Source organism: Sorex araneus, chromosome 8, assembly GCF_027595985.1.
Source record: "Sorex araneus isolate mSorAra2 chromosome 8, mSorAra2.pri, whole genome shotgun sequence".
NCBI lineage: Eukaryota > Metazoa > Chordata > Mammalia > Eulipotyphla > Soricidae > Sorex > Sorex araneus.
Window position 1 is genome coordinate 41,749,649 of NC_073309.1, and position 16,295 is coordinate 41,765,943.

Consider the following 16,295-nt stretch of genomic DNA (forward strand, 5'->3'; position numbering starts at 1 on the left):
CCAACCAGCCGGTGCGTGTCCATCACCCGCTCCCCTCCACCCTGCACATTTCCACACCACTGTCTTGGGGAACTTTCCAGGCCATTCCGCCGGGGCCTCTGCCTCCTTTGTGACAGTGTAGCGTGGCCTCATGTGCGTGAGAATCCTCCCCCTGGGGTCACAGGGTGGCTTGTTACCGTCCCACCGCACATGTGCTGTGCAGCTGTGGGCTGAGTCGCTGCGGCTGGAGGGAGCACCCAGGCCTGGGAGGGGCTGGGCAGGGGGTGCTGGTGGCAGGGCCCCCCCCCGCCCCACCCCTCAGGAGCCCATGGCCAGCCTCCCACCTGCAGATGCCCCTGGCATGCTTGGCAGGAGAGGAAGTGGGTTGGTGGGTTGGTTTGTTGGGGGGTGGAGGGTTGGTGCTGCACAAACCTTTCCTGTTTCTCGCAACTTCTTTTAGAATATATTTGTTATTATGCAATATCTTAAACATTCTGAAAAATACAGAAAAGAATCTGGCAGACCCCCTGGTACCTCCCACCAGATTGAGCAGATGTTCCCATTTTGCTGTTTGCTTCAGCGCTGTCGTTCGCTCGCCCCTTTTAATTTTCAAGAAGGAAAATGTTAGCGATACCACCAGAGCTTCCCCCATCTCCTCCTTCCCCGCAGACAGCTGCTCTCTGCCCTCCCAACCCCCCGTGTCCCCAAACAGCCCCTCCTCACCCATAGAAACAGCTTTCCCAGGAGGAGCCCCTCGCCCCCCTCACCCTCAGGCTGCGGGCCCCAAGGAAGCAGCCATTGAATAAACATCAGGGTGAGTGGGCAGTGCAGGGAGGGGGGACCCTCCTGGATGTGCACCATACCCCCTCCCCCACATCCGTGCAGACCCCTCCACAGGTCCAGCTGTCCTGCAACCCTCCTGCTGCTGGCGACCTGGGGACCAGGTGACACAGAAAGGCCTGAACTGGGCTGGGGAATCGGAGGAGCTAAGTGCAGTGGGTGCGGGGCCCCTCACATCTGCCCACCCCCACAGGCACGGTTCCTTGGGGCTGGGGGGCTCCCTGACCACTGTGTGTGTGCTGCAGCTTCAGTCATTAACACGGACCTCGGTGGCCCCTGTGCCATGGTGCAGAGCCTGCCTGCTCTGCTCCCCTGAGCACAGAGGGCCTTTAGGTGGCCAGCTGCAGGACTGGCGAGCCAGAGGCTGGCACAGCCCTCTAGGGCTTGCAGAAACCTCCCTGCAGTCTGACAAGGTGGGGGCTGGGGGGCAGCCGCTCTGGTCTTTGCCAGTGGCCCCCCCTCTGCCCCACCTGAACCCTGCAAGGAGCACAAGCCTCACTGCCCACTCAGGCTTTAATGGGGGGAGCAAATGAAATGACTTCTAACAGCTGGGGTTGGCGCAGCTACTACCTTTTTTATTGGTTTTTATTGGTTTGCTTCGGGGGCCCACTCCTGGCAGTGCTTAGGGCTACTCCTGGCTCTCCCTCAGGGAGCACTCCTCCAGGTGCTGGGGGAGGGGGGCCATCTGGGATGCCGGGAGCAACAAGCCGAGGTCAGCTGTGTGCAGGGCCCTCCCCACTGTGTTCTCTCTCCGACCCATTGGCTGCTGCCTTCCGGCCTGGTGCTAGAACCTGGCTGCGCTGTCCAAATGTCACATCTGAGTTGCCCCTTGAATCTGAACTGGGAGAGAGGCTCCCTCTGCCTCTCCATCTCCCGCTGTTCCCACCTGGTGACCTGCCCTGTCCGGGTTGGAGCACAGGGAGGAAGCAGGCGGCAACGCAGCTCCCCAGAACCCTAGAAGGGTGGGCACCCCTCCCCGCTCCCTCCCATCGACAGGGGTCACCTCGGAGACCCCCCTTGCAGGGTGGGGCAGTGATCATGGGATCCACCCACAGCTCTCTTCTCCGAGGTTTGTGCCGTGGGTGTGTTCAGGAGTTTACCTGGGGGAGGGGGGGTGCTGGGGCCAGGTGTTAGCTCGTTAACTCTCTCTACCCACTCAGGGTGCGCTCCAACTCCCCCATAATAGTGTATGGGTCAGCCCGAAAGAGGAAGGCCCCCTTCTTACCCTTTCTCTGGCTCTGCTGCGGTGATTTGCAGAGTGCCTTTCTAGTGAGTCACGGTGTCCAAAATGTTCCCTTGTGGGAGGGCAGAGGGTCTGGCTGGCCCAGACCCTCAGGTCAGGTCAGGTTTCCCCAGAGGTCCCTGCTCCTTTCTGAAGCAGGAGATCCCCTGGATTCATTTAGCTGGTGGCAAAGGCAGACGCTGGGGAGGGTGGGCCCACCCCCATGCCCAGTTTGTGCAGAAGCCATTGGCCAGATCAAGTCACATGAGCAGGCCAGGTGGGGTGAAACTATTCCTGCCCACCACCAGAGCAGAGGGAAGGGGGTGAATTTTTGTCGGACTGTGAACTACTCTGCATGTGTGATCAGTAACCTGGGCTGACAGGGCTGGAGAGATAGGACAGTGGGTAGGGCACCCCCCCTTGCACACAGCTGACCCAGGTTTGAGCTCCAGCGTCCCATATGGTCACCACCACAAGCACCGTCAGGTATAATTCCTGAGTGCAGAGCCAGTAAGTTCTGAGCATAACTCGGTGTGGCCCCCAAATGAAAAACAAACAAAACCTCGGCTGAGTGAGACCAGGAGACCCCTTCTTAGGATCTCCACGAGCCTTCGGAGGCCCCTGGCGGGGATAAAGCGTGTGTGCCTGAGACACTCCAGTGCCGAGGTTTCTACATTCTTTCCTTTCCAAGGAGCGTCTCCTCTCTTCCTGCCATCTAAACCTGGGTTCCCTACGCAGGCAGCTGCCAAGGGCCGGGGACAGGAGCCCTGGGCAGAGCCAGGCTTTACTCGCAGCCTCGGGTGCCGTGGGGGAGCACGCTGTTTGCTTCAAGGAGGAGGTTTCGGGGATGGTGGGCCGCAGAGGGGGCGGCGGGCCAAGGGAGCATGGAGCCTCTGACCCACACGGCCTCTCCCTCCCCAGCATGGCTGTGACCCGATCCAAAGACGCACCTCCTTTCGGCCCCCCCATCCCCAGCGGGACCACGTTCCGCAAGTCCGACGTCTTCAGAGACTTCTTGCTGGCCAAGGTGATCAACGCGGAAAACGCGGCGCACAAGTCGGACAAGTTCCACACCATGGCCACCAGGACCCGCCAGGAGTACCTCAAGGACCTGGCCGAGAACTGTGTCTCCAACACACCCATCGACTCCAGCGGCAAGTTCAACCTCATCTCCCTGACCTCCAAGAAGAAGGAGAAGACCAAAGCGCGGGCGGGCGCGGAGCAGCACAGCGCTGGGGCCGTGGCCTGGAGGGTGTTGGCGCAGGACTACGCCCAGGGGCTGGAGATCGACTGCATCCTGGGCATCTCCAACGAGTTCGTGGTGCTCCTGGACCTCCGCACCAAGGAGGTGGTGTTCAACTGCTACTGCGGGGACGTCATCGGCTGGACCCCCGACGCCGCCACGCTCAAAATCTTCTATGGGCGAGGGGACCACATCCTACTGCAGGCCACCGAAGGCTCGGTGGAGGACATCAGGGAGATCGTCCAGAGACTGAAGGTGAGGCGGGCAGGTGGGCGAGTGGGCAGCCCATGGGGTGGGCAGGTCCCAGCAGGCAGCCAGGCCAGGCCTAAGCCCTGCCTCGGGTTCCAAGTTGTCACATTCGGGCACGCCGGTGGCCCCACTGTCTGTCATCTCCCTGGCAAAGATGGGGCTGGAATGCCGAGGCACAGGGGAGGGGAGGGCACTTACTACTACTTTTCTTTTTTGCTTTTTGGATCACATGCAGTGATGCTCAGGTTATTCCTGGCTCTGCATTCAGGAATGACTCCTGGCAGTGCAAGCACTGCCATAGGGGACCCTATGGGATGCCGGGGATTGAACCCGGGTCTGCCATGCGCAAGGCAAACTCCCACCCACTGTGCTATAGCTCCAGCCCTGGGGAGGGCACTTCCTAGAAGAATTAAAGTAGAATGAAAAGTTCCAGGCCATTCGAGGAAGCGGGGAGGGGGGAAATAACGAAGCATAGTGACAGCAAACTCATGTCACCTCAAATGGCGTGACAATTGCACATTATCAGTAACAGAAATGTGACGGCTTGTGCTTCCACTGTTTGAAGGTAAAGATCAGTCTGGACAGGGGCTGGAGAGATAGCACAGCGGGTAGGGCGTTTGCCTTGCACGCGGCCGACCCGGGTTCAAATCCCAGTGTCCCATATGGTCCCCTGAGCACAGCCAGGGGTAATTCCTGAGTGCAGAGCCAGGAGTAACCCCTGTGCATTGCCAGGTGTGACCCAAAAAGCAAAAAAAAAAAAAAAAGATCAGTCTGGACAAAAATATTTCAGGTTTGGGTGGTTGATTCTTATTTTGGGGGGATAGAGGGGCGGTGCTGGGGGAAGGATCCCAGGTCTCCACGTGCAAGGCTTGTGAGTAGCTGCTCGAGATCCCTCCAGCCCTGGATTAAAGTCTTACCCTGGGTCTGGGTCAGAGAGTCCAGCAGTCAGGGCAGTTGCCTTGTAGGCAGCCAACCTGGGTTTGATCTCCAGTGCCCCACTGGTCTCCCAAGCCCTGAGCACCGCAGGGCATGACCCCAAGATTATTTAATAAAGTCTTGCCCCAAACCTCAGACAGCTCAGGCTCCAACACTTGACCAAGCCTCAGGGTGGCAGATTGGTTTTAAGGGCGACGTCATTGGTTGAGGCTCCTCGAAGTACTGAGAGGGTCAGGGGCTGTACTGAGCTCCTGAGAAAGGGGGTGTCCTGTGGGGGGCTCAGTGCCCAGGGGAGGCAGGATGACCTTGTGATTAGTCCACAGATCCTGAGTCAGATGGTCCTGCACTGATGCTCACTGTGGCCTGGAGCCAAGGTAGCAAACCGTGTGACTCAGTTTCCCCATCTGAAAAGTGAGAATAATGTTCCATTAATAATAACTCACCATGTAAGTTTCAAGGACTGGACAGATGGCATTGCCTCGGCCTGGCCTGGTGGATCATGGCCTCCAGGTCATGGTTCTGCAGCTTGCCTCGCCTCCTCTACCCTGCGTTAGCTTTTACAGTGGCCACCACCTGGTTTCTTCTGGTTACTGAGTGGGGGGGGGGGGGGGGCGGGTGGGACACAGGTCTTGGCTGTCTAGGGGAGCCACTAGCAGTTGGCAGGCTGGGGGTGCATCCCGGCTTTTCTCGCTGCAAACCTCTTTGTGCCGGAACTTGGGCGAATCTTCCTGCCTCGCTCAGCAGTCCCACTCGAATGTGGGGGTTCAGGATTCAGACCCCCGAATCCTGGCCGGTTCTGTCCTCGAGTGAGCTCCGACCCTCCCTGCCGCCCCCACGCCTCAGAGTCCCTGCCCCCGTGAAGGCCGGGCTCGCACCTGGCCAGATGGCCTCAGCCTCCCTCCTCTCTTTGACACCCCCCCAGCTCCCTCTCCCACTCCCTCTCCCCTGCCCGGCCCCAGGCTCCCCAGTAAGGTAGTTAGACACCCAGATCAGGCCCCTCAGCCACTCCAGGCCAAGGCCTGCATCCTCAAGGATCCAGCTCCCTGCTGATCTCTGACCTCACAGCCCATGCCCCCTTGAGGAGTACTTCCCCCAGGCTGCGGCTGCCTCCCGCTCCCTCGGGCCTTCCCTACAGAGCCTCCCTGATCTGGGGCCTGTTGAGGAGAGATTGCACACACCCTCTCCCTGTGCCTCAATACCCTCATGTGGGGTGGAGATGGAGAGAGGTGCTCTCTCCCTTGGAGGGGGCTTCCATCTCTGCCTCTCCTGACTGCCTGCGCACGGCCTAGGCCCCACGCGTCTGTTGTATTGGTCAGCCATGCTCCGCTCTTTTTCTCTTCCCACTGGGCACTTCTCTTCACAGAAGCCCCCTCCAAGGGAGAGATCACCTCTCTCCATCTCCACCCCACATGAGGGGACTGAGGCACAGGGAGGTGCAGCCCCATGTGGGCCCTGGTTGGCCAGCACACCCCGGTCCCTCACACTCCAGGCCAGAGAGTGACAGAATCCCTCCTGGGAGGAGACAGGGAAGGGAGGGACCATGAGGTTCTGCTCTGTAAAGCCCTCCCCCCGCCCCACCCCCAGCACAACCTTTGTCTGTCACAGACAAGGCCTCTTCTATGCCTGGCAGAGTTGGGACACCGCAGCGGCCTGGACGTACCCTCCAGGGCCCCCAGACACAGTATCCCTCTACGGCGTGCATGGTACCCCTATATCCCATCCACAGCACAGAATTCACAATGCCAGGGGCTGCAGAGGGACACGGGGAACCTAGCGTGAGGCACAGGGGGTGCCCGGATGGCCCCGGGTGTGGACTCGTCTGAGCTGAGCGTCAGGGTGGTGTTTGTCGTGACTGCTTTTGGGCCTGTCTTGAAGTGCTGGAGGAGCTGGCCAAGTGCTCCTGCGTTTCTCTTTGCACAGGGCAATGGGGGTATTGGGTGCCTTTACGTGGACCATGGGTGCACTTCTGGCCTTGGTCCTACAAGCTCCATCCCATTTCTGTTATCCACCAAGAACGTTCAGCGTGTGCTCTGGCAGGTGGGGTGGGCATCCCCTGAGAAGATGTGAAGGGAGTCACAGTGCCCCCCAACAACTGAGGTCCCAACAGAACGTAGGAATCAGGGCCGCGGGGGTGTGGCTTAGTGGCCGGGTGCCACTCTCACGTGTGCAAGCCTGGGCTCAGTCCCCAGGCACAGAACAGCAGCCAGGCCTCAGCCTGGTAAAGAATGGGGCAGGACCCAGCAGGGAGAACTGCACAGGGGCTCCCTCGAGAGTTCAGGGGCTGGGGGCTTCGGACATCACCTCATTTCCCGCAGTGCCCCCTTACGAGAGCTATGTTGGAAGGGGCCCAGCGGAGCCTCCTGGGAATGGGTGGGTATGTGCACCCCCACAGTGTCCCTTCCCTTGGCATCTTTCTGGAACCTTCCACGCATCAGAAAGGGTTCTCTTCTTCAGGTGGGGCTTCCTTTCATTTTTTTTCAAAGCCCAGGGGCAGTCGCGAGTGCTCCTCGCCACTGACCTCCACTGGTTCCAGGTGGAACTGCTGAACTCGGGATCAGCACTGAACACTGGGCCAGCCAGAGCGTGGCCTTGCTGCAGGCTGGTCGGGGCTGGCCGGTCCCCAGCTCAGGGACACCCACTTTCCCTCCCAGTGGCTCCCGCTGGGCACGGAGCCGGAGGGTGAGCTGCTTCCCCCAAGTGCATGAGTGAACCCCAGATACATGGCTCAAGGTCATGTCCCCTTTGGCCGGAGCCCAAATGTCCATGCCCAGGAAACTTGAGAAATGACGGTCCCCAGATGGGTGATGGTGCACCCATAAAAACTGTCAGGGGAGGGGCTTCCCCCCAGAAAAACTGGATTTATCCACCCTCCACCCGACACACACTGAAAAAAAGAAATCCTGGAGGCATCTCTTAGTAAATGGAAGAGGAGAGGCCAAAGAGGTGATGCAGTGGGTTCGCCCCCATTTCAGTCCCCAAGCCCCACCAGGAGTGATCCCTGAGCACAGTGCCCGGAAGAAGGCCTGAGCACCGCCAGGTGTGGCCCAGACACACAGAAGAAGAAGAGGGGGCTAGCAGGGTTAGCACTGCTGTCCCCAAGGGGTTTGCGCTGACCTCTGAACTCTCTAGATGGACAGACCCTTCCCATCAGCACAGGTCAGGGTACCTGAAGCCGAGGTTTGTAAGGACCCACAGTCAGAGTTTTGGAACATTACGGTGATAACTTCAAAGAGAAGACGAACGGAATTCCCAAGCGGAAGCAGCCGGCTCTGGTCCACTTCTGAGGCGCTAACGCCAGGCTTTGCTCCCTGATCGGTTTTTATTATTTTGAATTTTCCATGTAGGAAGTTTTCCACCACGCACAGGCCCAGGGGACGCGGCCCTCCCCACCCCCCCATGACTTCAGCACATCCTGTCACTCCATCTGGAAACAGTTCCTCTCTAAAACAGACTCTGAGAATCCTACATAAACAACTGACACTAGCTCCTTATCGTCCCCTACACAAGCCGGGCTCTGAAAACCCTTCCTGGGTCTTCACCAGCAGCACAGGCCAGGGGAGGGCAGGAAGTCTCTCAAGCCGAACTTAGGCTTCCACAGACCCAAACCCCCAACTCTCACCTCCCACTCCCAACCGGGCCGGGCCAGGCCGGAGGGGACTGGTTCAGGACAGTCCCCTCCTTTCCTGCTCCCCTACGCTCAGGCCGGTCTCTGTCCCTGCTCATGCAGGGTACGTGGCTGCTCAGGGTGGCTGTCACTGGAAGTGGAAGTGAGAAAGGTGAGTGACAGCCTGGTGGTGGCCAGGGAGTGACTCCTCACAGGGCACTTCTCTGTTCTGTTTTGTTTTGTTTTTGAGGGGGGAGAGGGGGCACAAGCCCAGTGGTGCTCAGGGGTTACTCCTAGTTCTGCACTCGGCACTCAGTATTTACTCCTGGTGAGGTGCAGGGAACCATATGTGGTGCTGGGGATTGAACCCAGGCCGGCCACATGCAAGGTGAGCACGCTCCCTGCTGTGCTGTAGCTCCAGCCCCACAGCACGATTCTCTGAAGAAGGGACAGTGCGCTGGCCGTGGTCTGTGGGGTTCATCTCTTGACCCAGAAAAGGGGGGAGATCAGGCACGACCTGCCCAAGGGCTGGGGTTCTAGGTGAGGGTCCTGCTCTCTGGGGCGTTTTGTAATAGGTGGGAGGTGGGTACATGGGACCCCCCACAAACAGAACAGGGAGTCCACTGGAAGCAAGTGTCCTTGTGGTCTGCAGGCCCCAGGCTGGGGGCCTCAGGGGTTTCCTGGGAGGGACCGCCGTGTCCTGCTGCAAAGATGGTCCCCCCGGACCCAGGGGCACCCACAACTGCTGTGTCTTCTCGGCCCCCTCCCACCCGCCGTAGTGGCTCCCAGCTGGCGTCCCTTCACGTACCCTGCTGGCTAGAGCCCGGGGAAGGGCCTCCGGAAGGTCTCCCTCGGGCAGTTAAACAGTGGCCCCAGTGGCGTGGGGAGTCCACTCACAGCCATGGGCCACCACGGGGCCCCACGGCACACGGCTCCCGCATGCTAGCTTCGAGCCAGCCCGGGTTCCAGCCGGCAGCCTCTGAGCCTGGGCCCTGCCGCTCGCCCGCAGGTGATGACCAACGGCTGGGAGACGGTGGACATGACGCTGCGGCGGAACGGGCTGGGGCAGCTGGGCTTCCACGTCAAGTACGACGGCACCGTTGCCGAGGTGGAGGACTACGGCTTCGCCTGGCAGGCCGGCCTCCGGCAGGGCAGCCGGCTGGTGGAGATCTGCAAGGTGGCCGTGGTCACGCTGACGCATGACCAGATGATCGACCTGCTGCGCACCTCCGTCACTGTCAAGGTGGTCATCATCCCGCCCTTCGACGACGGCACGCCCCGCAGGTGAGGGCCCCGCGCATGGTCTCCCCCAAGCCTCCAGGACCCTGGGCGTAGTCTCCTCCCACCCCCGTTTCCACAGGAAGGCCCCCCCCACAGCCCTGAGACACAGTTCTTGGGGTGTCCCCCTGTCCCTGTCTCCTCAGTCTCCCTACTCGTGAGGACAGAGGGGGTGGCACCTGCCTTGTTCTCAGCCCACCCTTGCTTGATCCCCAGCAAGCATCGGGCCCCCTGAGCAACACCAGTCTGGCCCCCAAACAAATGAACAAGCCAAACACATGAGCAGCCCCTCTCAGGGACCCACAGCTGTGAATTGCTTTCCCCCCCACCCCGCCCCTCCTTAGACCCCTGGCCGTGAATCTGTCTCCCTCGGCAGTTCCAAAACGACTTGCAGAGCCGCAGCCCAGTGACCCTGCCCAGCCTGCGCAGTGCCCTCGTGCCCCGGTAGCGGGGGTCTCCCAGGCCCTACCTGGAGGCAGGTGTGCTCCACCCCACCCCAGTACATCGACCCCCTCTGAGGAGAGAGGGGTGTCACCAGTGGGTAGGCAGGCAGAACACCTGGGACTCGGGGTGACACTGGGACTTTGCTTCACTCCCGTGTGGGCCAGCTGTATCGCTGTTTCCTGCCAGAGTTCCATCTTGTTACTTCTCAGAGACATGGATGCCCGCTGGTCCGGCTCCAGCTGCACTCCCCACCCCGGGGGACATGCGCGGCCTCTGGACACCCCCTTCTTGGTCATCTTTTGTTTTGCCTTGTTTGGGCGCTATGCCCAGCAGTGCTGAGGGCACTCTCCTGGCTCTGTGCTCAGGGATCACAGCTGTTGGGGCTCGGGACCATTTGGGGTGCCAGGGGTCAAGCCTGCCTCTGCCTCGTGCACGCGCCCGCCCCATTGTGCTATTGCTCTGGTCCTCTGTCATCTTCTGAGGACTCCTAGCCTCCCTCCTGGGCTCTCAGCCTCCCAGCCTCCAGGCTTCGAGACCTTTTCGGGTGACCCTGAAAGTTCCCGGGCTCCAGGGGTGCTGAAGGGCGTCGGCGGGTGGCTCAGCAGGGACAGGCGGACTCCAAGGACCAGGCCAGTCCAGGCTGAGCTCCCTCAGGATCCAGGACATGGATCCCAGAGCTCAGCCCCTGCCCCACCCGCGCCCCCTCCCGAGCAGCACGGCAGCCGCCGCCGCCGCCCCACCGCGAGCCCCAAGCTCCGGCGCGGGTGCCAGCCAGGCTAGGGGGGAGTCACAGGCCCTCTCGCATCTATTTCAAGGCTCTGGGTTTCGTGGCTTTTTTTTTTTTTTTCCCTTTAACCACCCTGCAAAGTAGGTCACCTGCTCCTCTTCAGCTGCCTCTGAGCTGCTCTGGAACAAGGCAGAGACTATCCTTTGATCCGGAAGGCGTCTGCCCCTCTGGCCCCGGGTACCAGGAGGGCAGCAGCCAGCCCAAGGCCTGGCTCAGGAGAGGGGGAGAGGGCTGGGCAGGCGGAGCCCCGCGGCTGAGCCCCATCCGGCTCGAGGACCCGGAGCAAGCCAAGTCTCAGGCTAGTCCCCGCTAGGCCCTGGCGGTGCAGACACGACCTTCCCCAGCTGCCGTCTCTGAGTCACTTAATCTGTCTTCCCAGGGGGTGGCCGGAGACCTATGACATGAATACCTCGGAGCCCAAGACCGAGCCGGAGAGCTTGACCCTGGGGGGCCGGCCCCCCTACCGCAGCAACGCTCCCTGGCAGTGGAGCGGGCCCGCGTCCCACAACTCGCTCCCTGCCTCCAAGTGGGCCGCTCCCGCCACCCCGGGCCATGTCCAGTCCCTGAGCCGGGCCCCGAAGCAGACCCCCATGGTCCCCTTCCGGGAGTCCCAGCCCCTGCACAGCAAGAGGTAAGGACCACACTCTCCCCCCCCCCTGTCCTGCCCCTCCCCTCCTTCCCAGCGCCTGCCTCCTTGAGGCCCTGCTCACTTCCCCCCTGCCCGCTAGTTCTCCCCCTCGCTCCTTCCTCCCTTCCTTCTCTGCCTTTCTACCCGGAGCCTCTCACGCGAGGGAGAGGCCCCGTGCTGGGAGCTCAGAGTCTGAGGGTGGAGAGCCACCCGGGCATGTAGGATCAAAGCTATTTTTAAAAAAGATCCAGGCACGGATCAGCACAAAACCTAGGTGGGAGATTCCCAGTTGGGGGAGGCGGGCGGAGGGGCAGAGGAGAACCCTTTTGTGGGGGATGGGGATGACCTCCCCCCCATTCTAGCTCCTGACCTTGGAGTCCATGCTGATGGCATTTGCCCTCCTCTGGACCCTCTTATGTCTGTCCTGAGAGACAAAGAGCCTTTTCTAAGACATGAAGGAGTCCGGCCAGCAGAGGAATGTCTTGTCCCTGGAACGGGGGTGGGGTGGGGACTGAGGGGGCCGTGAGGCTTCCTGCCGCCTTTTCTCCACCGCTTTGCCTCCACCTCCTGGGCCTGAGGGAAAGGGTGGCCCTGTCCTCTCCCTCACCCCTGCGTCTGACCTCCCTCCCTTCTCTCCTTCCAGGCCCGTCAGCTTCCCAGAAACCCCTTACACAGCGTCACCAGCAGGGGGCGACAAAGTCCCTCCCTACCGACAGCCTTCTGGGAGCTTCTCCACCCCCGGCTCCGCCACCTACGCCAGATACAAGCCATCCCCAGAAAGGTCAGAATCCTTCCCTCCTTCCAAAGGCAGGAACCAACCGGATGAAAGCTGGGGCGCCTCGGTCCCCGCAGCACGCACACAACCCAGGGTATCTGGGCCTGTGCAGGAGATTCCTAGGTCCCAGGAGGACCAGGAGGAGACCAGCGGGGCCTGATCACCGTCAGGGCCCAGCTGACCACACAGGACTCGCCCTTGGCTTTTCTTACGGCAGAAGCTTGAGGGTACAGTGGGGTAGCGGTTAAGAAAGCAGATCCAGGGCCTGGAGCCATAGCACTGCGGGGAGAGCATTTGCCTTGCATGCAGCTGACCTGGGTTCAATTCCTGGCACCCACTATGGTCCCCTAACCACCACCAGGAGTAATTCCTGACTCAGAACCAGGAGTAACCCCTGAGCATCGCCGGGTGTGACCCAAAAAGCCGAGGAAAAAAATCAGGTCTTTGGATATTGTGTTTGTGCTCAGCCATGTCTCGCTGAGGTGATGCCAAGCCAGAATTACTCAGGGGCCTGCTTGGTGCCAGTTAATAATTCTGCGTGGCTGACTTAACCTCTGCACGTCAGTGGCTCCACATCTGCTTAGGAGATCTGCTGGATTCGATCGTCAGATCTGTGATGCTGCTGCTGCACGTTCTTGACCCCCAAAGAACATAAGCGTGAGGTGATAACCGCGCTAACGGATGCCTTGGTGATTGGTGCGTCCAGCCACGCCGCCTCTGCTGCCACCTTCGTCACCTCTGCTCCATTAGGTGCCTGTTGGTGACCTTGAGGGAAGGTGTCTCTGAGTGTCTCTGCTCAGGAAGAACATTCTCCAGTCAACATCACTGTACTGTACAGTACAACCCTGTACTGTACACACAAGTAAAGTGCCCCCAGAGCCTGGTCAGAGGTGGAGTGCCCTCTCCCACCCCCGTGCTGACCGTGCCCGAGCACCAACCCGTGGGGCCTGATCTGCTGGGCTGAGCTTCACCCTGCTCGGGCATACTGGCACTGCCAGGCTCCTGGCAGAATCTCCACACTTTTCCCAGCCCCTGAGTAGGGGCCGAGGGACCTAGGCTTCTGCGCCCTCACCTACTTGGTGGTGCCGCTGTCTTTTCTTTCTTTGTTATTATGCCTTTATTATTATTTCTTTCATTATTTCCTGAGGCCACACCAGGCGGTGCTCAGGGCTTACCTAACCTGGCTCTGCACTCAGGGATCACTCCTGGCAGGGCGCACACGAGGTGTCGGGATCAGATCTGGGTCGGCCATGTGCAAGGCAAGTGCCCTGCCCACTGGGCTCGCTCGCAGCCCGGGTCTTGCCTTCGAGATCCTCAGGTCCATGCGAGATGACCCCAAGCTCCCAACCCCTCCACACACCTATCCTTCTCTCGGCAGTTGGACATCAGCTTCCACCCCACCCCTCGGACCATGCTTGTCCTTGGTGCAGTTAAACCCCCAGCATCCCCCAGCCCCTTGGGTGCTCCCTTATCCTGCCAGGCCGGAAGCCGAGACTGGCTGGTGGGTGCAAGGAAAGCTGCTGACGGCAGCCCCTCATTTCCCCCAGCATCCAAGAGCCTCCTAGTGGGTCGGTCTCCCCAGTACCCCGGAGGTGCCCCTCTCACTGAGTGCTCCTGACCCTCAGACGCCTCCCTCAGCACGTCCACTCAGTTTTGTTTTTTTTTTTTGGCTTTTTGGTCACACCCGGCGATGCACAGGGGTTACTCCTGCCTCTGTACTCAGGAATTACCCCTGGTGGTGCTCAGGGGACCATATGGGATGCTGGGAATCGAACCTGGGTCGGCCGCGTGCAAGGCAAACGTCCTGCCCACTGTGCCTTTGCTCCAGCCCACGTCCGCTCATTCCTGCGCCCCCTCCCCGTACAGCTTCCCGCCACCATGACCCAGGGTCTCTCACACACCAGCCCTCAGCCCTGTGCTTGCCTCCTCTCCAGGTATGCGGCCGCCCCCCACCCACTGCTATCCTTTGATCCCCACTTTGGCCTCGATGGGACATCCAGTGGCGAGTCCTCCTCAGGCGGCCTGACCAGCCAGGAGAGTACCATGGAGCGCCAGAAGCCAGGTAGGCCCCACACTGGGCACCAGGGACAAGGGCAGGCAAGAAGGCTGTGGGGGCCGCGGGCAGCTGAGCCGCTCCCAGGGCTGCTGGCCACATGCCATGGAGCAATGGTGTCAGGACGCCAGAGGGACCCGATCGGAGCCGTACCGGTGCCTCAGCCCTCCTGGGCCCCGACTCAGCCTCCGTCCATTCCGGCCACTGGGGTGGACGTGAGAGTGGGGACACATGGTGGACTTGCTTAAGATTTCTTTTGAAAAGGTGATACTCAGCCATGCCAGGCTGGTAGTTCAAGGCAAGGCTGGGAACCAGCAGTTCTCCCCCAGGGGGACTCAGAACACCAGGCAGTGCCAGGAGTGGACCCCATCGGTTCTGCTGCTCTGTCTCCTGGCCCCACACCCTGCAGTTTCAATGACTGGTTCCTAATGTCCTGGGGTTGGTTTCGTTTGGGGGCCCCTCCTGGCACAGCACTCAGGGATCACTCCTGATGGGGCTGTGGGACCCTCGGGGTTCTAGGATCCAACCTGCACTGGCTGCGTGCAAGGCAAGTGCCTTCCGAGATGTACCACCCATCCGGCCTTTCCTTTAGCCCTGATGAGCGCGGCAGCCTCTGGCGTGTTTCTTCCCCATTTACCCTCCCTGCCAGAGGATTGAGCCCGCACAGGCGCCTCTCCTGTCAGTATCTTACACAGTTTTCGACATCTTAGATTTGTGATGAGGGGGTGGTCTCTACACACAGGAAACCAGTGGCGTGTCCAAGTGTCGGCATTGGAGATAGACACGGCCTCTCTCAAGCTGTTCCCGCCTCTCTGCTGCTGTTCCGGGCAGCTCTGGAGGTGACCGTGTTGGCCTGTCACCAGTTCCCAGGATAGAGAGTTCCGGGAGCAGGGTGCCTGCCCCTCCTGCTGCCGCGAGCCTGCAGACTCCTCCTGTCACCACCTGCAGGGCAGAGCCTCTGCCTCCTGATCTGTATCTCGTTCCTCCCCACACAGCCCAGAAAGACACAGAAGTGTTGCTTGGTGATCTCAGGACACCAGAAGTGTAAGATGGAACGAGGGAAGGGGGCAGCAACCCGCGTGCCCCCAGGTCAGACCCCACCAGGGTCTGCTCAGCCATCACAGGACCTCGCCCTATACTTCCCCGTGGCCTGGCATTGCCTGTTCCTCTGCCCTCCGGTGCTCAGACATCCTGGTGACACCATAGTGGCACTGGAGCTGGCCCCGGTTAACAGAGGAGCCAGAGCATGGGGGTCCTTGTGGAGGTCCCTGTGGGTGAGAAGCGTCATCAGGAGTGAGCCAAGGCCCCTGAGCCACGCCCAGAGGTGCCAGAGGCTCCACTGCCCTGTGTCTCTGTGGCCATGGTTGCAGGAGTGCTGGGAGGTCACAGGGAGGATGAGGCGCACAGACACCAGGTCAGAGAGAACATTCCAGGGAGAGTGGGCAGGAGGTCATTGAAGACCCCTCGGGGGCCACCTGTCTGGGGTCGGAGGAGCAGTGAGGGCCTTGGGGTGGGAGGACTGGGGGAGGCAAGGACACAGGTGACAGGTCAGCATGGGGGACGAAGTCTTTGTCCTCTGCACAAACCCAGTGCTGTGGCTCTTCCAGCGGAAGTGTGTGGGGTACAGCGCTGGGGTTCACAGGGGTCCTCTGGCCGCGACTCTTTTTGGGGGGGACAGTACAGGAAAAAAGGGGTAAGTCTAAATGTGGCCACATGGAGGGGGAGTGAGGAATTCCTTGTGCCTCGGCATGATAACAGCGGTAAAGGGGGCCAGGGGTTCTGACCTGAATAGCCAGAAGCAGGAGCTGCCCTGGGCTGGGGAGATGGGGACACAGGGAGGCGGGGCGGCTCCATGAGAGGGGACAGCCCTGGGTAGGAGGCCTGGAGTCAGTAGAAGTCAGAAACGGGGGGACTCCACAGAAAGAGAGAGACAGACATAGAAAGATTGCACTCATCTATGGTATATAGAATAACAGAGTGGGAGACTAACACCCAAGAACTGTAGAAATAAGTACCAGGAGGTTGACTCCATGGCTTCGAGGCTGGCCTCACGTTCCGGGGAAAGGTCAACTCAGAGAAGCGATCACCAACTACATTGTAGTCGAAGGCCATGTGGGGGAAGGGAGTTGCGGGCTGAATGAGGGCTAGAGACTGAGCACAGCGGCCACTCAACACCTTTATTGCAAACCACAACAGCTAATTAGAGAGAGAAAACAGAAGGGAATGCCTTGCCACAGTGGCAGGGTGGGGTGGGGGG

The 16,295-nt window shown here is 60.5% G+C and overlaps 1 protein-coding gene across 3 annotated transcripts in view; it reads left to right on the plus strand.

The window, feature by feature from the left end:
* SIPA1L3 (signal induced proliferation associated 1 like 3) overlaps positions 1–16,295 on the plus strand; it is a 186,719-nt gene that overhangs the window by 136,684 nt on the left and 33,740 nt on the right. For all 3 annotated transcript variants that reach the window (XM_055145449.1, XM_055145450.1, XM_055145448.1), the window contains 5 exons: positions 2,963–3,539; positions 9,083–9,357; positions 10,962–11,213; positions 11,854–11,991; positions 13,920–14,047. In XM_055145449.1, the coding sequence (XP_055001424.1) occupies positions 2,963–3,539; positions 9,083–9,357; positions 10,962–11,213; positions 11,854–11,991; positions 13,920–14,047 (1,370 nt within the window). The remainder of the gene's footprint in view (positions 1–2,962; positions 3,540–9,082; positions 9,358–10,961; positions 11,214–11,853; positions 11,992–13,919; positions 14,048–16,295) is intronic.